This window comes from Pelodiscus sinensis, chromosome 1 (assembly GCF_049634645.1).
Source record: "Pelodiscus sinensis isolate JC-2024 chromosome 1, ASM4963464v1, whole genome shotgun sequence".
Taxonomy (NCBI): domain Eukaryota; kingdom Metazoa; phylum Chordata; order Testudines; family Trionychidae; genus Pelodiscus; species Pelodiscus sinensis.
The window spans coordinates 225797175-225823768 of NC_134711.1; the positions used below are offsets into that span (position 1 = coordinate 225797175).

General features: G+C 40.6%; 1 protein-coding gene across 5 annotated transcripts in view; it reads left to right on the forward strand.

Moving 5' to 3' along the window:
- HERC2 (HECT and RLD domain containing E3 ubiquitin protein ligase 2) overlaps nt 1–26594 on the forward strand; it is a 201837-nt gene that overhangs the window by 103812 nt on the left and 71431 nt on the right. For 4 of the 5 annotated variants that reach the window (XM_075916267.1, XM_075916286.1, XM_075916295.1 and 1 more), the window contains exons 38-57: nt 123–305; nt 934–1118; nt 3622–3769; nt 3855–4051; nt 4291–4521; nt 8057–8192; nt 8569–8712; nt 9809–9951; nt 10145–10412; nt 10517–10659; nt 12765–12863; nt 12960–13128; nt 13698–13823; nt 18496–18604; nt 18824–18963; nt 23057–23247; nt 23585–23690; nt 23859–23950; nt 24937–25112; nt 25696–25807. In XM_075916267.1, the coding sequence (XP_075772382.1) occupies nt 123–305; nt 934–1118; nt 3622–3769; nt 3855–4051; nt 4291–4521; nt 8057–8192; nt 8569–8712; nt 9809–9951; nt 10145–10412; nt 10517–10659; nt 12765–12863; nt 12960–13128; nt 13698–13823; nt 18496–18604; nt 18824–18963; nt 23057–23247; nt 23585–23690; nt 23859–23950; nt 24937–25112; nt 25696–25807 (3098 nt within the window). The remainder of the gene's footprint in view (nt 1–122; nt 306–933; nt 1119–3621; nt 3770–3854; nt 4052–4290; nt 4522–8056; nt 8193–8568; nt 8713–9808; nt 9952–10144; nt 10413–10516; nt 10660–12764; nt 12864–12959; nt 13129–13697; nt 13824–18495; nt 18605–18823; nt 18964–23056; nt 23248–23584; nt 23691–23858; nt 23951–24936; nt 25113–25695; nt 25808–26594) is intronic. The other variant, XM_075916303.1, reaches the window with a different exon arrangement.

The window sequence follows — 26594 nt, forward strand, 5'->3', positions numbered from 1 at the left end:
AAGTGGAGCACCCATAGGGACATACATCTTGAAGAACTGCAGTTCTTTATCTTTTTCATAATATTTTGTTTACTGTGTTACCTACTTACTAAAGTAATTTTATCTTATGTCTCTTGCTTCAGAAGGAGAACAAGCTGAGAGGAATCTTCACCCCACTTCCATGATGCTGATGAGTACTGTGAACCTGTTACAGACACTGTCTCTCTCTGCTGGAGTCCATGCTGAAGTAATGCAGAATGATGCCACCAGAACTTTGTGTGGATTGCTTCGCATGTTGGTGGAGAGTGGTACGATAGATAAATCAAGTATGTGAGATGTGACGTAGTCTAACCCTGTAAATCTCTCCATTCTACAGCAGCATATCTTACCTGATTTTGCAATCTTTCCTTTATTTAATTCTTTGTAGCTAGGTCAAAGTTCAGTAACACATTTAGACCTTCTCATAGCATTAAAGCTTTACATATTTTTGGAAACATTACATTGTTTTGAGGACAAGATGCATTTCTTTGTTAGTGCTGGTGTACTGCACACTATACAAAGTTCATACCTTCCAACCTGTAAATAGATCCTATGATAAGAAATCTAAGCAAAAAAGGAATTTTCAGGTTAGGAGGGACAACCTTACTTTATAATAAGGTAAATACTATGTTTGTTGTTGAGTCATCTCTATAATAGCAATTTCAAGCTATTTCTCCAAAATGGTCTGATTTTTAAGGCGTTACGGTCAGAATGTGGGTGAAAATTTACTCACAATAGATATTCGCTTTCCTTTTCCTAATGGTCTTCAACCAAATTAGAAGTCAGTTAATTAACTTTATATTTAAGGGCAATTTTGTAGCAGAGTTTTAAGACCTGGCTAATCAAGTGGATTACTTTGAGAAATTGTGGTACAATTGGCAGAAAAGTCAACTGTTCATGTATTTTTATTTCCAGCTTCCTTGCCAAATAAGTTGGTTTATAAAGAGCAACATAGAAGCTGGTGCACATTAGGATTCATTCGTAGTATAGCACTCATGCCTCAGATGTGCAGCACTCTGAGCACATCTCAGTGGATAACTTTGCTAATGAAAATTGTGGAGGGGCATGAATCTTTCACTGCTGCATCACTACAGAGACAGGTAATGTGTTTCCAGATAATTTTCACATGCAGTAAAATTGGGAGGTTTTTGTCTTGATACAGTACAGTTTAAAATGTACAGTTTTGGAGGTGACTTATTTTCTTGAGTTGGAGAAAAGGTAATATCAGAATGTTGTTGCTTTTAAAATCTTCCTGTAAGTTAATACTATGTAGCTATGTGATGTGAAATATTCAATGTGGGGGAGAGAGGGAGAGTGGGTTGGCTATTATGGGTCTAATAGTAAAGGCTGCTAAGAAGGGAGGTGACCTGGCTATGCAGAGAGTCTCTAACCTCCACAAACAGGTAAAGAAAAACTCAAGCTATTTTAAATAAAATAATCCAATTGCTTAGTTCATATGTCCTTTTTTATTTATATACTATATCTTTGCATTCATGTTAGTGACAAAATGTAAGTGATCTAAAACAATCTGCAAGAAGGAGTTAGCAGTCATATGTGACATATCAGTGATAAAGTTGTAAAATCTTGTCTAATTGGTTAACTGCTTACGGCAGGTGGGGAGCTGCTCAAGCTGCTAACAATTAATGGGCATCCATTAAGGGTGATGCTTACTGGTTAAACTTTCACATCCCTAATCAGTGTATGGCTCTTTTGTGTGAGCAGCTTTTGTATTGCAAATACTTATTTTCTGTACACAAGATTTAAATGCATAATTCTCCACTAATGGGACCTTGGGACAGGAATATATAAACGGGATTCTGATCTCTTCAACCTGATACATTTAGGCTATGACTTTCAGCATATACCAAAAGCAGTTCAGATGCACTTATGCAGGATTTAAATTGTGTTTTTTACCCCTATGAGATTCTGTCTCCAGTCAGCTAAACACAGTGGTTTTTCAACTCTGCTGCTTTTTCATACCCCAGTTTTGAAGCCAGTTTTGCGGATATAGAGAGCATTTCTTCCTTCGTCTTCCAGGAGTGAGGGACAAGAGATTCCTCACCATGCTTGAACTAATGGAGCTGCAAAAAGTCAAAAGGAGCTCCATTTGTGAGGGGGCCTTCCTGGGAGCCACAGAGAGCTGTCATGAATTGGCTCCATGACTGCAGATGTCATGCTTCCAGGTTCAGTGTGGATAGCTTGTGTTGGTCCACTGGTTTCACACTCTGTACTCAAAAAAAAGTATTTATTTAGACACACATCTTCATGTCCAGGACTCAAAAGACAGGGTTGTCATTAATGATGGGAGCATAATCTGGTTTAATAAGCAACCTTCCCACCTTCTCCTGAGGCTCAGAGCCCTGGAGGGTAGGGAGTGGATGGTGACAAAACTCAAGTTCTGGGCCCTGAATACATACCTGTGCTGTCTTACGTGTATAATGCAAGAAAGATGCAGCCTACTTGTATCAGACTAAGGGAGTTAATTCCCAGAAAGAAAATCAATTTTCTAACTTACAATGCAGATGCATAGTTATTTTCTAAGCTGAAGAATGTGATACTAAGCCTGCCTTTCATTCCTAGTTGGTTTCCTGTAGAATATCAGAAGAGTTAGCTGTTCATTTCAAGCTGCTTTTTACACTGTACAGTAGGCCTTGGCTACATACAAAAGTTCCTCAGACATTGTTCTGGTTGCTGTTTGCACTGATACGTTACATCATTAGTAGGGATGTGAACGACTAGTCAACTAGCCAGTAAGCAAATGCTTCAGTCAACAGACTAGTCAACTAGTTGCTTCCCCCCTCCTTGTTTTTCCCCTTGCTGCCTCTATCAAAAAGAGGCAGCGGGGGGGGGGGGGGGGGGGGAGAGGAGGAGGAGGAGAGGAAGACATACTTCAAAGTGGTGCTGCCGCTTTCAAATGCTGCATGCAGCCCTGGGCTTCCCCCTGCCTCCCGAGGTTCGCTGCTCGCCGCACCATTCCCCGGCGACCCCCTCTGGGGATTCTTTGCTCCCTCTCCTCCACCCCCCGTTTACAGCCGGCGACTGGGTTTCCCCAGCTGGCCAGTCACTGGCAACTGCACAGGGCTTCCCCTGCCGCTCGCCGTGCTGTTCCCCGGCGTCCTCTCCTTGCCGGACGTGAGGCATCCAGCCAGAGGGGGTTGATGGGGAATGGCGTGGCAAGCGATGAACCTCTGCTGCTTTGCAGGGAGGCAGGGGAAGCCCTGCGCAACTGCCGGCGACCGGCCGGTAGGAGAAATCGTGTTTTTGCGGGGATGGGTCATGTTGTTCGAAAAATGTTCCTTTAAAAAAAAAAAAAAAATCTTGCTATCGTGAAAATGAGTTAAGCAGGCATGTGTTAAATGAGGAATTACTGTACAATACTGCAAGTATTAAATTAGCACAGTTTCTCTTAGTATTGCTGTGTGGGCAAATAAGTGAGAAAATTACTAGATAGCTCTGGACTATTAAGTTTTAGTAGCCAACATTCTAGAGAAGAACACAAGAGATAGCTCTGTTTAGCTATTTCTCCTTTTTAGATCTCTGATCCTATAGAACTTATTTGTTCAAATGGCTTGAAATAATTCTAACTCCAATATCTCCTTTTAGATCCTTGCTGTGCATTTATTAAAAGCAGTACTTCCATCCTGGGACAAAACGGAAAGGTCAAGAGACATGAAATTTCTTGTGGAAAAACTATTTGGTTTCTTAGGAAGCCTACTTAGTACTTGTTCTTCAGATATCCCACTACTCAGAGGTAGAGCAAATTTTTTTTCCTTGAATGGTTTAATTTATTTTTCATGTCATAGCAAAATCTCAGCAGCTGATCTATTTCTTTTCAGAATCTACTCTGAGGAGGAGGAAGGCCAGGCCTCAAGCATCTCTAACTGCAACTCACAGTAGTACTTTGGCAGAGGAGATAGTGGCACTGCTGAGGACGCTCCATTCACTAAGCCAGTGGAATGGACTCATAAACAAGTACATCAACTCTCAACTAACCTCCATCACCCACATCTTTGCAGGAAAACAGTCAGAAGGGGTAGTTTCCACGTTTTAAAATTAGCTCATTTTTCTATAGAAGTGTTAATTTGTAATGTTTTTTTAAATTTTAAAACTCGTTTAACAGTGTGAAAGTTGTAAAATTAAGTTATTTACTACAAAAATATTTTTTGTAGTGTAACTTTTTCAACTGGATTAATTTCTATATAAATTATTTTTTATGAAATAGATAAAAGTAATAGTTTTCTCCCTACAGTTATCTTTACTATTCATTTTCAGGCTGCTTTAGAAGACTACTTCACTGATTCTGAGAATCCAGAGGTGGGAGGCCTAATGGCAGTACTGGCAGTGATTGGCGGAATAGACAGTCGCTTGAGATTAGGTGGACAAGTAGTTCATGATGAATTTGGAGAAGGCACAGTCACACGTATCACACCAAAAGGAAAAATCACTGTTCAATTCTATGACATGCGATTGTGCAGAGTGTGCCCCTTAAGTCAATTAAAACCAGTAAGTATGCTAATCTTGGCTCTTTAATACTACAGAAAACAGGAAAACTGTGATGACTTTTTTTTTTTTGTGAAACAAATTTAAGATGACTCTTTTACAAAGGTCAGGCTGACCAGTGACTAGGCGGTATACTATACAAAACTATTTGTTCCAGGAGTATACATCTGCCAGTCCCACAACTGTGCATTTTAGTCCTTGTTCATATGCAGATCAAGGAAGTCTTCATGCATGTGTTTCCAGGGCCTTATCATTAATATGAAAAAAAAAAAAAAAAAAAAAAACACCACACACACGGCTCACCAAACTGCAGTGAGCCCCGCTCGCCAGCTGCACTGTCCGGCGATGGATTGCCAGAACCCAGCTCTTTCGGGTTACAATCTACTTGCCATGGGCGAGTAGATTGTATAATTTGTCAAGCCGTGTGTGCGCGTGTGTGTGTGTGTGTGTGTGTGTGTGTGTGTGTGTGTGTATAAAAATAAACATAAACTCAGTTTAGCTGTCTTCACTGGTTAAAGTGTGAATTCAAAGTTAAATTGTAATGAAGATAGCTTGTAGTTTTCATGTGAGCAAGTTGAGTTAGACTGGGATACATGTAGTCTCATGTGCTAACTAGTGTGAATAATAGAAATTGCCTAGTCTTCACAAGGATTTTACTTAAGTTAACAGAATTTTTTTGCCTGGTGAAATCACAGAATAAGAGGCTCCTGTGCACTTAAAGCTCCACTCTGTTGTAGGGGTTTCAGAATAGTGAGAGAAATGTAGCCATGTTAGTCTGGTGTAGCTGAAACAAAAAACAGGACTATGTAGCACTTTAAAGACTAACAAGATGGTTTATTAGATGATGAGCTTTCGTGGGCCAGACCCACTTCCTCAGATCAAATAGTGGAAGAAAGTAGTCACAACCATATATACCAAAGGATACAATTAAAAAAAATGAACACATGAAAAGGCCAAATCAAATTTCAGAACAGAAGGGGATAGGGAGGGAGGTAAATGTCTGTGAGCTAATGATATTAGAGGTGGTAATTGGGGAAGCTATCTTTGTAATGGGTAAGATAATTAATGTCTTTATTCAAACTTAAGTGTAAAGTGTTGAATTGAAGCATGAATGACAGTTCAGAAGATTCTCTTTCAAGTGTAGTCTTAAAAGGCCTTTGAAGCAGGATGCAGATAGGGATAGCTCAGTGGTTGGAGCATTGGCCTGCTAAACCCAGGGTTGTGAGTTCAATCCTTGCAGAGGCCATTTAGGGATTTGGGGCAAAAATTTGTCAGGGATGGTATTTGGTCCTGCTGTGAAGGTAGGGGACTGCACTCAATGACCTTTCAAGGTCCCTTCCAGTTCTAGGAGATAGGCAATCTCCATTATAAAAGTCGTTGAGACAATGTCCTTTCTCGTTGAAATGGCAAGAAACTGTTTTTTCTTTGTGATCCTGTATGATATCTGTTTTGTGGGCATTGATCTTTTGGCGAAGTGTCTGAGACGTTTGTCCAGTGTACATAGCAGACAGACATTTTTGGCACATGAAAGCATAAATTATGTTTCTGGATGCGCAGGAATATGTGTTCTTGAACTTATAACTCACTTGGTTAGGTCCAATAATGGTATCAGCAGAGTGAATATGTGGACAAAGCTGGCAGCGGGGTTTGTTGCAAGGGAAGGTACCAGGGTTGGTATTAGTGTGGTATGTCCTGTGGTTGTTGGTAAGAATCATCTTGAGGTTAGGTGGTTGTCTATAGGAGACTATGGGTCTGACTCCAAGAGGCTCTGGGAGAATCCTGTTCAAGTATAGGCTGTAGTTTATTGATAATGTGTTGGACAGGTTTAAGGTGGGGGCTGTAGGTGATGACAAGTGGTGTTGTGTTGGTTTTCTTGGGTCTGTCTTGAAGTAGTTGGTTTCTAGGTATTCGTCTGGCTCTTTTAATTTGCTTTTTTATTTCTCCGGGTGGGTAGTTGAGGTTTATAAATGCTTGGTAGAGATCCTGAAGCTTCTGGTCTCTGTCAGTGGGATTAGAACAGATGCGGTTGTATCGAAGGGCTTGGCTATAGACGATGGATTGTATGGTGTGTTCTGGATGGGAGCTGGATGCATGTAGGTAACTGTATGAGTCAGTGGGTTTTCTGTAGAGAGTGGTGTCTAATTTTCCATTGCTGATTTGCACTGTGGTGTCCAGGAAATGGATCTCTCGTGTAGAATGGTCCAGGCTGAGATTGATGGTGGGGGTGTAGGTTGTTAAAATCTCTGTGGAATGTCTCCAGTGTTGCTTGGCCATGCGTCCAGATCATAAAGATGTCATCGATGTAGCGTAAGTAGAGAAGGGGTAAAAAGGGATGGGAGTTGAGGAAACGTTGTTCTAATTCAGCCATAAAGATATTAGCATACTGTGGGGCCATGCGTGTACCCATGGCTGTGCTGCTGATCTGGAGGTATAGGTTGTTCTCAAACTGGAAATAATTGTGGGTGAGAACAAAGTTACATAGGTCTGCTATCAGATTGGCAGTGGTGTCCTCTGGGATAGTGTTTCTAATTGCTTGTAATCCGTCTTCATGTGGGATGTTGGTGTATAGAGCTTCTACATCCATGGTGGCAAGGATGGTGTTATTGGGGAGGTTATCGATGTTTTGTAGTTTCTTTAGGAAGTCAGTAGTAGCTCAGAGATAGCTGGGGGTGTTGGTTGCGTAGGGTTTGAGAAGAGAGTCTACATAGCTGGATAAACCAGTAGTGAGCGTGCCGATACCAGAGATGATGGGATGTCCGGGGTGTCCAGGTTTATGGATTTTGGGAAGCAGATAGAACAATCCTGGTCGGGGGTCAGAAGGTGTTTGTGTGTGGATTTGTTCCCGAGTAGCTGTAGGGAGGCTTTTAAGGAGACAGTGTAGTTTCTTTTGCTATTCCGATCAACACACATTCCTGCTCATCAACGATTTGATTACTTGAAAGAGAATCCTCTGAACTGTCATTCATGCTTAAATTCGACACTATACACCTACGTTTGAATAAAGTCACTAATTATTTTACCCATTACAAAGATAGCTTCCTCAATTACCACCTCTAATATCATTAGTTCACAGACATTTACCTCCTCCCCCATCCTCCTTCTGTTCTGAAATTTGATTTGTCCTTTTCATATGTGTTCATTTTTTAAATTGTATCCTTTGGTATATATGGTTGTGACAATTTTCTTCCACTATTTGATCTGAGGAAGTGGGTCTGGCCCACGAAAGCTCATCCCCTAACAAACCGTCTTGTTAGTCTTTAAAGTGCTACATAGTCCTGTTTTTTGTAGGGGTTTCAGTCGTCCCTCACACTGTCTGCTTTTCATTTCTACCTGTGATACTGCAGTCTCTCAGGCATTCTGCTTACGACTATAGTCCTGGCAGCTCCTCTATTTTCGATGAGTTTAGAGGCATAAGTCATCTTTGTCCCTGATAAAGAGCAATTAAGCTTGGTTTATCCTCTTGAAATAGAAACAATCCATACATTTTTATGCATTTCTAAAGATATGAAAAATACTTGACTTTTTTTGTTTCTTCTAGCTTCCTGTGGTGGCTTTTAGGGTGAACAACTTACCATTTACTGAACCCATGTTGTCCGTCTGGGCTCAGCTGGTAAACTTGGCTGGAAGTAAAATAGAAAAACACAGAATGAAGTGTCCTAACCAGGGTCTTTCAGGTACAGTTTCCGGTTTGTCATACATTAGCCCATCTCTGGAAAATATTGTTAAATTTCAGGGATGTACAGTAGTTCTATGGAAGATTGTTTTTTTTTATGAATAGGTAGCGATACTGCAAAGTGGAGCATATGCATTCATGTAAGTGGTAGTAAGAATTGTATGTTGAAGTAAATGAATGTACTTAAGGGACTGCATGTAGGCACTGCAGAGGGAATCTAGTTTGTATCTTGAATGGAAGAGTGACTGCCATTCATGACTTGGTGTGCTAAAAAAATGTGGTTTTGTGATGGGATCCTGAGATTGTAAAAATAAATGTTTGCCTTTGTTACTTGGAATACTATTGCTGTCTGAATGGCTTTTCACTGTTTTTGATAGGTCAAGTGGATTTGGATTTGCTGAGATGCCAACAGCTAAAACTGTACATACTGAAAGCAGGTCGAGCACTGCTTTCTCATCAGGATAAATTAAGGCAGATCTTATCTCAACCAGCTGTACAAGAGGTTGGATCACTTCCTACAGGTACAGCTTTTTATTTTAAAAGGATTGTTGACCTGCTAGCCATTCGTGAAGCAGTATTTAACCTCTTGCTGGTTATCAGTCTTCAAAATAAAATGTCATTTGCAAGGTTAACCCTAGTTTAAAATGTCTTTGAAGCAGGATGCAGGTAGTCAAGTCGTTGAGACAATGTCCTTTCTGGTTGAAATGGCAAGAAACACTTTTTTCTTTGTGAAACTGTCTGATATCTGTTTTGTGTGCATTCATTCTTTGTCAGACAGTTTCACTAAGAAAAAAGTTTCTTGTCATTTCAACCAGAAAGGGCATTGTCTCAACGATTTGACTACCTGCATCCTGCTTCAAAGAAATTTTAACACAAGACTTCAAAGAGAAACCTCTTAACTGTCATTCATGCTTAAATTTGATACTTTATGACTGGGCATCAACAACGATGCTTATTATCTTACCCATTACAAAGATAGCTTCCCCAATTATCACTTCTAATATCATTAGCTCACAGACATTAACCTCCCCCCTCATCCCCTCTCTTCTGAAATTTGGTTTGTCCTTTTTATGTGTGTTCACATTTTTTGATTGTACCCCTTTGATGTATATGATCGTGCCAATTTTCTTTCACAATTTGATCTGCGGAAGTGGGTCTGGCCCACGAAAGCTCATCACCTAATAAACCATCTTGTTAGTCTTTAAAGTGCTGCATAGTCCTGTCTTTTGTTTCACCTTTTGTTAGGGAGAGTCTCAGCATTAGAGTGGGGAAGTAATTGAAGAATTATGCCAAGTATTTGCCAAGGGCTTAGCATGCTTCTTTTTGTAATATTAAGTCAGGTGATCTGGTAAGATAATGGACTTAAGGTTGCATTCTTACGTGGTTTCTCCTAGACAAGCTCTAGATATGGTAATAAACTAGTGTTTAATTAAGAGTTTAACTCTCTTGAGGCTTGTGTTCAGGAAATGTGCTGTACTGTACATGCTTCCCTCTAAATACACATCCGATTTTGAGGCGGAAGGTGGTGGAACTCATTCTTTATACATTTGAGCCACACTTAACTCAGCATAACTCACCTCATATTAATCTTTATTGGGTAAAACTCCTTTGTTTCAGAGGATGGAGCGGTTGCATCCCCTGACATAGGAGATATGTCTCCTGAAGGACCTCAGCCTCCCATGATCCTCTTACAGCAGCTTCTGACAGCTGCTACCCAGCCATCGCCTGTGAAAGCAATATTTGATAAACAAGAGCTTGAGGTACATTTAGTTGTCTTTCCTCATTTAAAACTTTATACTCATCACTCTAATTCAAATTCATGTGGATGACTATTATTTTATACCATTTTCATGTTTCAAAGATTCTGTAAATAAAGCCAAACATATACTGTACAATACCTGTAGATTGCCTGTTGTACTTAGCTTCAGTGTGTGTTACCTTCTCTTCATTTAGGCTGCTGCTTTGGCGGTGTGTCAGTATCTAGCTGTAGAGTCCACGCATCCTTCCACACCACTGTTTGAAGACTGTAGCTCCAGTGAGGCTACAACACCTGTTGCAGTACAGCATATCCGACCTGCAAAAGTAAAGAAACGCAAGCAGTCTCCCATTCCACCTCTACCTATTGTAGTTCAGCTTATGGAAATGGGGTTTCCTAGAAAAAATATTGAATTTGCACTGAAGTCACTTTCAGGAACCTCTGGAAGTGCTTCTGGATTACCAGGTACTTTACATACTAAAGTGCTATTAGTACAGAAAACTAAAACTTCTGAATGGATGCCAAAGAAGCCCATATTTATTTGGTTGGCTTTTTGTTTTGTCTGCTAGGAGTGGAAGCCTTGGTTGGTTGGCTGTTGGATCACCCTGATGTCCAGATTACTGATCTCTCGGATGCTGACACTGTTTCTGATGAATATTCAGATGAGGAGATAGTGGAAGATGTGGAAGAAGCTGAGGCTGCTTGTCCTGTTGTTAGTATTTAGAGTAATTCAAAAGTTGATTGATTAACAATATGATACACAGATTTCAAGATGTGTAATTATGGTCTTCACTCTCAGATTTCTGTAGCATAAGGGTGTTGTGGTACACCCATCAAACTGTTTATCAACCGTTTCAAGTTTTGAAAGACCTCCTGTGTGTATTGGCGTTTTAGTTGGCTTTTTTCTTCCGTATTATATTGGAAACCATAATTACTACTCAGATATCTCAGACTACATCTGTGGGGTTTTTTTCTACTAGACAACACACTTTGATTGTGCATTAACAAGCATGTCAATGTACCAGTATGTTGGATATTTCAGGTACCAGGAATGACTGCAAAAATTAAATTTAGCCTATTCTGGAAATGTCAACCTTGAACTGAACTTGAAGTTTAAAAGTGCATCTCCTTCCCTTTATTATTTTACTGAAAAATAAAAATGATACTTTGGCTATTCAAAGTATGACTTGAATGGCACTGAAAACCACAAGTGAAATAACTTTTTTTAAATTAAAAAAGGGATTTCAGAGGCAAAGACTATAACATTCCCTATAAAACTAAGTGTCGTTCTTAGAAATTCTGAATATGAATTGCACTATTTTTTCTATATGCTTTCAGAAACCCTAAATCTGTGCATCATTTTAGTTAAAAGGTTTTATCGGTATATACAGTCAAAAGGAATATCTGCAGTTTTTTAGTTTTCTTGTATTCATGTATCTAAGGTGTATTGTCATGCGGTTGATTTCATAATCACAACAGGAAAGGATGTGTACTGTATGGAAGGAAGATAAGTCCTGGATTTAGTGGTAGATTATTATAATTGGTAACGTGAGCACATTTATGGTTCTATGCATATGCCTTTAGTTTGCCATTTAGAACATTTACACTTAGTGCTCAGATTACAACTTTTTTTTTGAATTGTAACTGAAAATGAAATAGTTTTTCCTACACTGTTTTTTCCTGCACTGTTTTCTTAGCTGACACCTTCAGAGCTTGAAAGAGAGAATTTCCCAGGAAGAGTAGTATCACCCTATTTATCAACTTTGTTTCTGTTAACCAGACATTTCAGTGTATACAATACTAGCCATATCTATAATCTCAAAGGCTAGGTCTACACCATCGCCATTTTTCGGAAAAAGCTCCGCAAATTGCGCTCTGCAATTTGCATAGCTTTTTCCGATCGCTTTTCCAGAAGAGGCTTTTCCGTCATTTGGCCCTGTCTAGATGGGGCCAAATGGTGGAAAAGCTTTCTCTTTCGGCAGAGCCCTTATTCCTCATAAAACAAGGTGGACAGGGCTCCCCGAAAAGAGTACGTTTGCTCTTCCCAAAAACGGAAGAGCAAATGAGTTCCCTGGACGCAGCAGAGTTTTTCACAGTGTAGATATACCCAAAGAATAAAACAAATAATAATATTACCAAAATTTCATCCACCATTTCTTCACAGGAAGAACTTATGAGGAAATAATGTAGAGAGATAACCTAGGCATGTGAAATCCCATTCAGTCAGTCAACTGGTTAAATGTTAGGTTTAATTGGTTAACTGATTAAGCAGGATCCCAAGTTGTTCACATCTCTGATATCACCAAGATTTCTCCTCCCGCCCCTTTTTTTGGTGCAGTTTTTATATTGCTTCAGGAGTTCTGGAAACTTGCCACTACTTTAGCCTTCCAAGTTTTTCTGAGTATTAAGCAGTGTTCCCTGTAAGCTGTGTGCTTGTGTGGCCCTTGAGAAAGATTCTGATTTGCAGCATGCCCGCAGGTAGGTTTTTTGTTTCTACTGGTGGTGCACATTCTCACATGCCTCCGTGCACAAAAAAAATGTATTGTGCACATGATTACAAAAGATTAGAGGGAACATTGGTACTAAGCCAGACTTTCGAGTGCAGGCGATCTTAAATATTAGCCCCTTAATGTGTTGCATCACAGTTTCCTTGTTTCACTATTGCAACTATTATTAATTACATATCCTTGTTCTTTTTGTTTCATTATCTTTGTTATCTAGCATATCACTATCCTTGCTAATGTGCTTATTTCTTTGTACTAAAGGTAACTACACACTTTTAAAACCTCCCTGTTTGTTGGGTTTGTTCTTTCACAGTCTAGTGGTGCTGTTGTTACAGAGAGCCAAACGTATAAGAAACGAGCTGATTTCTTAAGTAATGATGATTATGCTGTGTATGTGCGAGAGAACATTCAGGTAAATATGGTGGTGAAAGTTGTGTGTAATGTTTCTTTTCTCTAAGTGCTCATTTAACTGAAGGCTTTCTGGAATTTATTATCATGTTTTATCTAGGTGGGGATGATGGTTAGATGCTGCAGGACCTATGAGGAAGTTTGTGAAGGAGATGTCGGTAAAGTTATTAAATTGGATCGAGATGGACTGCATGATCTCAATGTGCAATGTGATTGGCAACAAAAGGGTGGCACTTACTGGGTCAGATATATCCACGTTGAGCTAATTGGTGAGTTGAATATTCATTAAATACTGTTTAGTATAGTGGTGCCCAAACTTTGCCTGTTACACCGCCCTTACCTGTAATGGAATCTCTGTTCTCAGACCATTACTGCACAGTTGGCTCAGTAGAGCAGCTTGCGCCGAAGTTAGAGCGAGGGGCAGACTTAGGGATGGGGTTAGAGGAAACACTGGCTGGGGGGACGGGTGGAATGGAATTGGAGCAGGGGGTGGAGTTGATCTGCTGTTGGGACCAAAGTTGGGCTGGGACTAAAGAAGGGGACCGAGTGCAGCTGCGCCTGGAGCTGGAACTTGGCTGGGGACAAAATGGAACCACAGTTGGGGTCCGAGCTAGTCTGGAAGCAGTGCATGACTATGTGGCACTCCCTCGCTGCCCTCCCCTCCCCATAAGGAGTGACTTGGCCCTGCCTCATACACTTTCCCCTTTCCTACCTCTGAACATTGGGGCTGTACGTTCCACGGTTTGAGGACCACTGGTATACTAAGTATCTGTACAGTATGCCAAAGGAGAATGCAAGCTTAAAAAGTAAGTGATGAGTTTATTTTTGAAACTTCCAGGATTCCCACCACAGAGTTCTCCTTCTCACATCAAGATTGGTGATAAAGTTCATGTGAAAACCTCAGTTACTACACCCAAATACAAATGGGGATCTGTAACTCACAGGAGCGTGGGGGTTGTAAAAGGTAATGTAGACTTCCAAAAGTGAGAGAAAATTACACATTTTAAACTATATGGATATTATTCTTGCTTTATTAAGTGCAAGGAAAAGAAACTTTTCAGAGTGTCAGTGGGAGACAGTACAAACTCATGTTATGGGGGTGCTCAGGATATACACTTTAATGCTCCCTGGCCATGTGACAGTGAAAACCAACAAAAACATATACAGATTTTGCGCAGGATTCTAAACTTTATTATTCTTCACCTAGCCACATGAGTAATACACAGCTCTAGACAAAACAAAACAAAACCCACCACCAATTATACACGTTTTCCTACCTGTTTCTTCATCTGCTTTAGAGTTCTGTGAATGATGGCCTCTGTATGTATTCTACATGTTGGGTACTCGTATGCACTGTGTGCCTGAGTTTTGCAATCAGGGTCTGTTGGCTTGCACTGCAGTGTAGCTCTCCTTGTGCTCCAAATGAAGGGTGTAAAAGAAGAGTGATCAAGAGGTCAAGCTGTACTAATGCACAAACTTCAGAATGAATTACTGTTGTATTACTCTATTACCAACACACTCTTATTCTCTTTTTGGATGGGTCGAGGTACTCCTGAGGGAATTCTGCACCAAAATTTTTTTTAAAAATCTGCAAAGTTCTGCATATTTTATTTGTTAGAATTAATACTATGTAATCACACCAATTTCAACTATTTGGGTAATTTATTTCAAAATACCTATCAGCAACTATGTCTATAACAATACAAAGGCCAAACATTCCACCAGGAATAAATAGAGAGTTAAGGAAACCCCTATGACAGCACACTTCCTGTTTCTCTGCCTCCTTCCCCAGAGCCAAGCAGGGGGGAGACATCTACACCCCATGCATCCAGAGCCCAGCTGCAGGGTACTCCTCCTGGCCAGGCACTCACACCCTCTCTCCACCAGAGTCCAGCTGCCCCCTCTTCTTCCCTCCCAGCATAGACAATCCCATGCACCTCCTGCTCCCTAGCCCTCAGACATGTTTCAGGGCACCTCCTAGCCCAGATGCTCTCACACCTTCCCAACACTAGCTGCACTGTTGGTTCTCACCCATCCCCCTACCCAATCCCAGAGACTCATACCATCTCTCTCCTCCCCACCCCCCCACCCCTCCAGCCCAGGAATCCAGAGGGAGAAACAGTCTGATGCTAGGTCCCAGGCTTCTATGGAGATTCCTGCACACTGCCTTCCTTCAGGTTGTGTTGAGAATTACCTTTAATGGGAACCCTCCAGCTCCTCCCTCATCTCCTCCCAACAGTTTCTTCTTCTTGTGAGCTGCACTCTGCCTGGTCCTTCAGCCCCTACTGGTGGCCAGGAACTCTACAGCCCATTTCTGTGTGAGAAAAAGAGAATTCTGTGCACAAATACAAATTTTGAATGCACAGGGGTGCAAAAATTCCCCCAGTGAGCTCTTTCTACTAGAGAGAGCAAGCTACAGGAGGCCCCCATTTTACGACAGCCTGATTTACGACCCCCCACACTTATGACTTTTTCCGTAATTGCAAAAGGGGCCGAAATCCCCCGACTTATGTCCTCGGCCTGCATATATGATGGTGTATGATGCCTGACGTAAATGCAGGCTCGAGTTACTATGCCCCCAACTTGTGAAGCTGTCCCCGGGGCAGATTGCATCACAAGTCGGGGGCAGCCTGTACTTTGATTGCATGTCTGAGACGCATACCACTGGTAGATATGAAGACCATCTATTTGGAGCTGTTTGCATACCTTCACAAGACATTATGCTCTGGTCCAGTCACTGGTACTTAGATAGTAAAACTTGAGAGACATTTGCCCACGCTGCCCTTCATATCTTTTTTGGAAGCATGAGGAGAATTATGATGGTCATGTGGGACGATGGATGCTGCTTGCAGAAAATTCTAGACTTAGGCACATGGTGTACATATGAACCCATGTATGGAATACAGATCAGGACCACACATTTCAAATAACTTCCAGTTTCAGGTAGGTAACTTCCATTTCTTTGGACTCAGGCAGAGTCCTTTGAGGTTCCTGGGATCCTTCTGTTGCAACTCACGACTTTCTTCAGAATGCATGGAGCTGCTATTCCTCCATACATCAACTAGCTTTCTGTGACCTTGGCTTATCATAGGTAAACAGGACCTCACTGTTACTGAAGTATTTCTCTATCTCATTCTTAAAGTTTCCTTTGTCTGAGTCATTTGAGTTTGGTCGTCATCAAAAACTAGTTTCTGTTTTCTGCTGCTTGTGATTTTTCCACTCTTCTGTACATATGGAGTTAGAACTACTACTTGTTCCCATCTTCAGCCAGCCATTTTTCCCAAGATGTTTTGAATTGAATAGGCAACCATTTAAAGTTTAATGGCCAACTGTTATGCTTGATCTGGCAAAGGTGTCCTGCAGCCCCTGTCAGCAATTAGCAGGTTACACATCCACGTAAAGGTATTCCAGGATACTACAATTTCATCACATCAACCAGAATTCATAAGTTGTATATAGATTCCCCACAATGTCACAGCTGGTTCTTGAGATATTCAGAAACATCTGTACACCTTCCTTCATATTAAGCCAGAGATACTTTTTCTGTTCAAGTAGAGCTTCTCATTATGGAAAAAGTTGAAAATAGGCGCTAGACACTATAACTTTTTCTTTGAAGAGTATCCCCGTGGGTGTTCCACCTTTAGGTGCGCCAGTGCCCACCAGTTGGAGATTCTTGGTGGCAGTGCCCCCTTGTCTGGCTACATGCGCGAGGCATCTGGAGTGTGTAATGTGCACGTGTGGCCAGCTGGCTCCTCAAACTATTCTCTCAAACAGCTGTAGACCTGCAACAAGGAAAACCTATAGTAAAAAATGGCAGCATTTCATTAGCTGGTGCTTTGCTTGACGCTGCACTCCCATGCAGGTGAGAATCCCATTCCATTGTAACGAACCAATTTATTCACCTGTCTTCTTCCCCAAACCTCATGGCAACAACAGGGAAAGGGCTCTCCCTAATGTCGATGTCCGCAGGGCAGTGGCCTTTTACTTGCAATGAACACGCTCGTTCCACAAAAATGCTTCGCTTGTTCATCTCCTCCACAGAGAGATCTCAGGGACTACTGTTCTATAAACAGAGACTGTCCAAGTGGATCTCAGACTGTATAAGACTGGTGTATGCCATATTCAACAAACAGCCTCTTTTGGCCCTGCGTGCCCATTCCATGAGGGCAGTGGCCACCTTCACAGCCTTCCTCCGCTGTATCCCCTCGGACGAGATCTATAGAGCAGCCACGTGGGCTTCCGCTCACACTTTTACTCATCACTATTCCATCCAGTCGTATGCAGACACTCAATTTGACAGCTCAGTACCTTCAGTAGCCGAAACAAGCCTTCCGAAGGTCCCACCTCCAAGCTTTGATACTGCTCTGTAGTCACCTAAAGGTGGAGCACCCAGGGGGAGACTCCTTGAAGAAGGGAAGGTTACTCACCCTGTGCAGTAACTGGAGTTCTTTGAGATGGATGTCCCGTAGATGCTCCACCACCCATCCTCCTCCCCTCTCCTTTGGATTCTGTTGGGGGTCCGGATCAGAGAAGAACCAAGGAGCCCACTGGTCGTGCATGCACATTAAACGCTCCAGACGCCTCGTGCCTGAGCCTTGTGCATGCGGCCAGCTCGGGGGGCACTGCTACCAAGAATCTCCAGTTGGTGGGCGCAGTGGGGCACAGCAGCGCTGGCGCACCTAAAGGTGGAGCTCCCACAGGGACAACCATCTTGAAGAACTCCAGTTACTGCACAGGGAGAGAAACTTTCCCTTTTAGCTGTGGGTGGCTAACAGCACAGTAAAAAGTCAAAATATAAGAGGGTTAGATTATTGTAGGGATAATAATCTATAATACTATAGTTAATACTATAGTGGCTTGGCAAAACATGATTTTTGTAATATAATTTCAATTGATGTCAAAGTTTTTAATTATATCTATTTAAATGTTCACAGTTGTAGCAAAGATGTACATTTGGGCATTTTTTTCATCAAATTTTAAGTTTCAGGAAGCCTTGGTTGGGTCAGACAAAAATTTAATGAGTAGATTTTGAGATTCAAATTGTTTTATAACCATTAAAACAGAAATTGTCAACATCACATCAAAATATGCAAAATAAATATCTTTATCAAATCTAAGTTCTCAAGAAGCATTTTTCTTTCTCTGCCCATTAGTATATTTTGATTATTGATGGAAATGTTTTTTGCTGCTTTGTATGTGTACAGTGAAATTGACACTCATTGGCTTTTATTGGTATAAATTTAATCTTCCCAAGCATAGTCATGTTTCTTGTCTATCATGATGTACATTGAAAAGCTCTTAAAATTCCTGTGATGTGCAAGTTAATCTGTGCTTTAGGAAAATATAGATAATGCATATATTATTGTTTCAAGTAATCTCATGAAAGAACAAAGCTAGGCCATAGTGAAAATGTTAACTAAGTAAAAGTTGCCAAAACATTTTCATGATTTTTAGTATTTGATTGCTGTGACTTGAAAGTTACTTCCATTGAAATAAACTTGCATTCTGAAATAAATTCTAACTTCTTAGAAGGAATCACTTATAAAAAAACAATTTTGGTTCGCAGACTGTAGGCATTTCAAATTACATTTTAGAGATTTTCAAGAAATCATCTGTATCTGCATGTTTTATCACAGCTTTTAGTGCCAATGGAAAAGATGTCATTGTAGACTTCCCTCAGCAGTCTCATTGGACTGGTTTATTGTCAGAAATGGAATTGGTCCCCAGCATTCATCCAGGGGTCACGTAAGTTAATTGTCAGTTCTATAATTTTTTGAACTACTTGGCATATAATGTTACTATCATAACTACAATTTTTTAGAGAAGTGTAATTTTGTCCACAAGTTGAAGGGAGGATAGGGGGAAGGAAAAAAGAAAATTCTTCATTTATGAATGCTGTTAACAATATAATATATCTTATAATGTATGGAATTGACCCTATTAAATGTCTTTTTTTTAAATTAGGTGTGATGGCTGTCAGATGTTTCCTATCAATGGGCCTAGGTTCAAATGTAGAAACTGTGATGACTTTGACTTTTGTGAAACCTGTTTCAAAACCAGGAAACATAACACCCGGCATACTTTTGGGAGAATAAATGAACCAGGTATATTTCAAAACTAGAAATTACTCATGTTAATCCAAAATTCATTAAATAGTTTTTGAAATCACGTTTTTAGCTTTAATTTTGTTAAGTTTAACATTATAGCTAGCTTACTAAGAAATGAGTTGTTTGGTACTAATTAGGATTTTATGTTGCAGTTCACTGTCGAATGTAGTAGAATGTCTCTAAACTTTCTTTGGGTAATTCAGAATGATTAACTTAAGTAAAAGTTTTGAATAGCTCATATTTGTGTGTTAAATTATATTTGAAGTAGTGATACTAACACCCTCTTCTGTCACAGGAGTAGGCACAAAGAGTACTTTTGAGTTTTTCTGTTCCTGACTAGTGTTGTTACTGGGGTCTACAATCAGTTCTTTCTGTTTTAGATTTTACTTTTCCTGGGTCATCCTATGTTTTTTTCTCTCTCCTTCACACTTCCAGGCCCAGTGTGGATTTGGAAGTAGCTAAAGTATATATGCTGCTGATAATCACGAATGTTCAGTGCACACACAAGGACTAGTGACTCATTAAAAAGACAGACCCCCCCAGAGGGATTTGTTTTCCTGAGCTAGTTCCCCTATAAAACCAGCTGAGAAAGTGACTGTGGTTCTTCAGAGTACCTCAGCTAAGGAGTTGGTTGCTATGGCGATGGGCGCTAATACAGAATCATAATAGAGGGGCCAGCATCTATGTATCCTCTTTGTGGAGGGAGACGATAACCCTATTTTTCAGAAGGGGTAATGGAAGTTTCCCCAAAATCACTTTACATGGAGGCCTGAATCCTATCTTGAGGTGCTGACTTGGTGCCTTTATCATTAATGTCCTAAGGATATATAGAACTGGGAACCCAGCCTCTGCAGTATCCACTACCACTTCATACTCTTAACTACTACGTAGCTCAGTTTCGTCTTGGATCATAACTATTACCAATTTCAAGTTTCTCCCCTTCAGTCTGGCCACTTACCCATTCTGTTTACAAGCATCAGCCTTATCAGCCACTTGAGCGTCCACAACTCCCATGGAAGATGATCATACTCCGCAACAAGTGATCGTCCATCATTATCATCATTTATAAATTACTTTTGGTGGTAGCTGCTTGAATGAAAAGAGAAGGATTTAGTCTTTCCATGCCTTGAGGATTATCTTCTCACGGTCCTTCTCTTACTCAGAGGTCCATAGAGGAATCTGTGTCCTGCTTATTTTTACCACCTTCCCTGGTCATCTGTCTCAATTACGAAAAATCTACATTGACCTTCACAAAATGCAGACTTCATAGGGGTGACGTTAGGCCTCACCACAGCAGGAGCATACCTCTTGAAAGGTTTCTGGTCATGAGTACTCTTGTACACTATGTCACTATCAGAACTTGTCTTTCTCTCTTTGGCCACATGGTGTCATAACACATATGATACAAAATTTTCAGAAGGGTAGCTGAGTTAGTCTGTAACAGGAAAAACTTAAAAAAATAACAACTAGACTAGTAGCACTTTAAAGACTAACAAAACATGTAGATGGTATCTATGCCATCAGATGCCAACAATGCCGCACTGCCATGTATATTGGCCAAACTGAACAGTCTCTACAGGAAAGAATTAATGGACACAAATCAGATATCCTAAAAGGCAATACACAAAAACCAGTTGGAGAACACTTCAATCTACCTGGACACTAATCAATGGATCTCCTAAGTCACTGTTTTGTTTCAGGCAAATTCCATAAGCCAAATACACAGAGAAGGATTGGAACATAACTTCATTTACACGTTTAATTCTTATGCAAATGGTATGAACAAAGACATCGGCTGGCTGGCAAACTACCTTCCACAGCCTATGACTTAACCTATCAACCAAGCAATGGAGGTGCTAATGTTCTTTTCAGCCTCTTGTAACTATTTTGTCTTTAAGGTGCTACTAGACTATTTGTTTTTTACATTTTTCCTATTACAGACCAGCTCAACTACCCCACTGAAGCTTATCTACTCATGGTCTCTTTTTTTTCTTCTTCCTCCTCTCCTTTTTTTCTCTTTTACCTTATTTATTCTTGGATCTGGACTTCTAACACTCCTGTAATCTGAAGAAGTGGCCTGTGCCCATGAAAGCTCATGATGCCGTCTATATGTTTTGTTAGTCTTTCAGATGCTACTAGTCTATTTGTTGTTTAAGTTTTTACATATGATACAGTTCACCAAACTTCATCTGCAGTACTTACAAGCCTGGCTTCTCACTGTGTATTCATAAAAAAAGGGCAACATAAAGAACAAAATCACAATTACAATCCAAGGTATATTAGCTCTCTTGTCTGGAGGACAAACCAGAGAAGGTGTGGATATAGGGATTCTTTTCCTCATGCCAACAACTCAGGCAACTGTCATTGCACACCCTTCCACTGGATTAGGGTGTGCACATGGGCATTGATATGGCATCAGGCATTTGGACTCCTGGGGAATCTAGACTGCACATCAGCTTAGTAGATCTCAAGGCAACATGTTGAGCCTACAGTGCCTTTCTCCCACTCATTTAATTGAGACACATTCAGATAATGTTGAATGATATCACAGTAGTAATTAAGGGAGAACAAGAACTCTGTGTATGCATAGAGGCAGTCATTCTCTGGAACTGGTGGATCAAACATCACATAATTCTGTCAGCTGCATACTTATCAGGGATTTACAATCTACCTGAGCAGACATTTTACTTAAGTCATGGATGGATAATTCACAGTTTGGTTCTTACTGTCTTTGTTTAATGGGAAAGGCCAGCCTGGGATCTTCTTGCCTCACAGGTGAACAGTAAACTTCCTTATTGCTAATCACAGCAGCCTAGGCCAAAGACTCATTGGGAATCTTGTTATAGAAGGGTCACCTGGAGTGTGCCTTCCCTCCCAATTCCTTTAAAATCACAGGCTGTATAGAAGATCTTCCAAGACAGAGCTAGAGTCATCATGATTGTCCCCAACTGACCAAAGGTGCATCTACACTACGGGGCTTAACTCAAAATAAGCTATGCAAATTGAGCTCCATCAATTGTGTATCTTATTTCAAAATAACTTACTTCGAAATAGGGAGCTTCTACACAGCGCTTACTTAGAAATAGCACACTATTCCTCTGTCTTCCCTTATTCCTCATACAATGAGGGTTACACAAATTGAAGTAAGAAGTTCTCCAGCTTGACAATATTTTGACACTTTTGAAATAACTTCCTGCTGTGTCGACACAGACTAAGTTATTTTGGAATAGCGCTAGTTACTTCAAAATAGTGTTGCAGTATAGACGTACCCCAAGACAGTTCTGGTTCATAGATCTACTGAAGCAGTGAAAGTGACCGGATCTTCCAATGCCACACAGGGACAAAGTTTTGCATTCCAAACTAGGACCGCTACAACTCAGAGTTTGGTATTTGGATGGGCATTGGAGTTAGAATGCTTGTGTTCCAGGAGGGTGCAATTTATTGTTAACAAAAATAGAATACTACAAGTATCCGTTACTCAGCTAAATGGAAACATTTCTCTGCTTGGGCTTACCAAAGCAATTTGTCTCTGAACTCTGGAATCAATGCTGTCTTAGGGTACCTACTTGCCCTTAAGTTTTCAGTTGTGTGTTCAGTTCCCTATGAATGCATTCAGCAGCAGACAGTACTTTTGATCTTCCACTAGATATTTGTACAATCTTCATGCACCCTACAGCTGTCAGAATTTTGAAGGAGATTCTCAGATCCTTTCTGCCATTGTTGAAGTTTACATCTCAGTGGCCTGTAATTGAGTTCATTTTGCTAAAGTCATACATACAACACCAGAGAAGATTGAAAAATAAAACAGGAAATGTGACTACCACAAAAAGGGACATTGAGGACTAATGGATATGTGTAGTGCTTGAAATAGTTTTCAATTAATTTTTTAGTTGTGCCTTTTTAATGAGAATAATGTGATCAAATCTTCATGCTTCACTTCCAAAATTCACACATTTTGGGCTAAATTGTCTGTGTGTTTATTTTGAAGTTTGATTTGAATGTTTGCTCTTGTCATAGTATTTTTTTTTTTATAAAATGTAATTTTCTTTAACAATACATAGTTTATAGTATAACTTTGTGAACTAAATAGGTCAGTCTCCAGTATTTTGCGGGCGTTCTGGAAAACAGCTGAAGAGACATCATAGCAGTCAGCGAGGAATGCTACTGGATGACTGGTCACGAATTGTAAAGAATTTGAATGTGTCGTCTTCTGTGAATCAGGCTTCACGTTTGATTGATGGTAGTGACCAGTGTTGGCAGTCTTCTGGTTCACAGGGAAAGGCAAGTTTGAGCCATACTACTTGAATGATTTGCCAGCTCTGGCACCCTTTGGCTTTTGTTTTGTTTTGTTTTTTTAACGGCTTGTAGTGCATCTTGCTGATTTTTAATGCACAACCTGTCATCTCAGTGTTACATATACAGTTCATCTAAAGTTTATATTTAGATGTATGTGTTCCAATCTAAATATACTGATTTTTAAGTTTGCTAAGATGTATTCTTCCCAATTGTTTGTAATTTTTGTGAATTCTAGAAAAGGACTGTCAATACAGATAATAAAGTGTACTACTTTTATTTGGTGTCCAATGGCATTTTCATCGAATTGTGATTTATTTTCTAGCATTGGATTCGTTTAGAGATTTTCCCTGATGTACTTGTCCACAGACTGAAGATGATAGTGGATCCTGCAGACAGCAGCTACATGCCCTCTCTTGTTGTGGTTTCAGGTATATGAATTGAATTGTGCTCAAAAATAAGGTTTTTTAAACATGCTTTTTTAAAAGCTTAAATGTTGATTTAACTTAGTAATATGTTCATATAGAAGTGGTATTTAAGTGTATAGTTGGCATATGGCCTTTATTAAAATCAGTTTTTTTCCCCACTATGTTGTACAGGTGGGAATTCTTTAAATAACCTCATAGAGCTAAAGACAATCAACATTAACCCTGCGGACACTACAGTGCCTCTTCTTAGTGATTGTTTAGAGGTATGTGAATACTAATTGTGGAAAAGCTCACAGATGGTCAATCTGTATTTTGCTGTAAGGAGTGTCCATGTGTACCTTTAGTTATTGTATTATTGTTTGAGAAAACTATATGATGGTGCTTATAATTAACTGTGCCCCTGGCTTTTGCATAATCTCTGTCCATGTGTACAATTATTAGCCTTGTGAGTAAACACCAGTAAAATTTTAGATCTTCAGTTTAAAACCGAATGTCTCAGAACCAAGCAGACAATACATATACCAGGCTTTTTTTCAAAGATATGGCTGGAACTACTCGTGTGCTGGGTGACAGAAGTGAGTGGCTACTTCTCAGCCTAGGGTGAAAAATTTGGACTGTGGCCAGTTACTGCAAGAAGGGCACAATCTTAAAGATTTCTCTATGCTGCCACCTACCACTTTACTGCTCTGTAATTTTCTCACTCGGGAGGAAAAACACATCTCCCCCCACCCCTACCCCCAGTGCAGCAAGTTACAGTACTGTAAAGCTCTGGTGTGAACAAGCTCCCACTCTCCACATTCCCTTCGCATTCCAGAGCCTAAGGGTGTCCAGCCTAGTAGATTTTGTGTGTTTCAGTGCCGGGGGGGGGAGACGGACAACAGAGGGGACTGCAGCACTAGAGCAGGTTCCCTAAAGCTGGAGGTGGCCATGAGCCTCAGGGGCTGGATAAAGGCAAGCCAAGGGTCACATCCAGACCCTGGATGTGAGTTTCCCCACCCCTGCCTTAGTGGTCGATTGGAGTTGAGAGAATTCCCAGAAGCAAAATAGTTCAGTAGCAAACTTCTAGTATTCTGAGAACATCTATCTCAGATAAATTGCCACCTAAATAGGGCATTGAACTAGAATGTTTGTTTGATCTTACAGACTCGACTTCTAAAAAATAACTCAGCAGTGCAAAAACCTTAAATCCTCCATGTATTCCATTAACTTAGAGACCCAAAAGATTTGCCATTACATCTTTCTTCTTTAGTATCACAGGTATATTGAGATTGCTATAAAGCAGTGCAGAAGCTCTGGAATAGATTGCAAAATACATGGACTCAGCATACTGGGGCGTATCCGGGCAGAAGATGAAGATTTGGCTGCTGTCCCTTTCCTTGCTTCTGATAATGAGGAAGAGGATGATGATAAAGCCAACACTGGGAGGTAGGGAACTGGAGCTGGAAACAAACTTACTATCTTAACCTAAATTAGAAGAATGTCAACATTGGCTATGCAACTTGTGTGTGTGTGTGTGTGTGTGTGTGTGTGTGTGTGTGTGTGTGTGTAAAAGAAAACACACAGGCCCTATTTTCAACAAATTTTATAATTGACATTAGTTGATGTATGCCTTTTGTCTTTCTAGTGTGTATTTAGTGATAATTTTTTCATAGCTTTTTTTATTTTGTCTCTTCAGCTAAAATTCCACATTATGAGTAATTACTTTAACAGTTTATGTTCATTATATGATGTAGAATCCTGAAGTTCTGTGGGTCTCTTGTGATTTTAAAGAAGTTCACTGTGCAAAAACTATTAAAACATATTTTTTATTTTGGAGCTGTTACAAAAAAATAACATAGTTGTCTCAGTTACAACTGTGAAGTTACAGTGAGCTTGATTTCACAGAGAAAATATTTACATATCAAAATGTAAAATAGATGGCTAAAATATACAACACAATTTAAGACTTATAAAATGTCACAGTGTATGGCTATGGAACTGACATTTTTATTTTTCTCAATGTACCCAGTCTTGTTAGGAAGAAGATGGCAGGACTGGAATCAGCAGCTACTATAAGAACCAAAGTTTTTGTTTGGGGGCTGAATGACAAAGATCAGTTGGGAGGACTGAAGGGTTCCAAGGTATCGTCTTTGTTGAAAAGGTGTTTGTGTAAAACAAAAGATCTCTGAAGTAGGTAAACCAGACACTGAATTCAGAGATTTTTAAGTCTCATGATCAAATCCTTTGAGGTCTAGACATCATGACTTTCCAGCTAAAAAGCATTCAAAGTCTGTCACCGGCAGATTGAGAAATTGGATCTTAAAATTACATTTTCAGTTCCAATTTGATTTTAGCAGCTGCCTTCTTGAAGCAGGGAGCTCCTCACTTACAACTCCAGCTTTTAAATGGAAGCAGATTATGCTTTTAACTCTGAAAGATTATAGTATGTGTTGGACCTCCCTGGGTCTGACACCATCAGGACCTGACTGGTCCCAGACAAGGGAGTTTTCGGGACTAGAGGAGGTCTGGAGGAGGCGGGACCCAGCATCCTTGTTGATCTCCCCAGTCTCCTGGTTCCACAAGTTGCAGCAGCCTGGCTGGAGCTGCCAGCCACACAAGCTGCCAGCCACACGAGCTGCAGCAGTCCACTGCCCTGACGGCAGCCCTTGCTGGCATTCCCACCAGTCTTGCGGCAGTCCCGCTGGAGCCCCCAGCAGCCTCATAACAGTCTTGCTGCCCCACTGGCATTCCCAGTGACTATACTGGCTGCAAGCTCTGGGCACTGCTCTGCAAGTTCCATGTCTCACTCCCCACCCCCAGCCAGCTTCCCTGCCCCACTCACTACGGGCCCTGCTGGCCATCTCTGTTCCAAGCTGCCAGCAACCTCTGCTGCTGGGGCTCTCTAGTCCCGCAACATCTGTGGTCCTT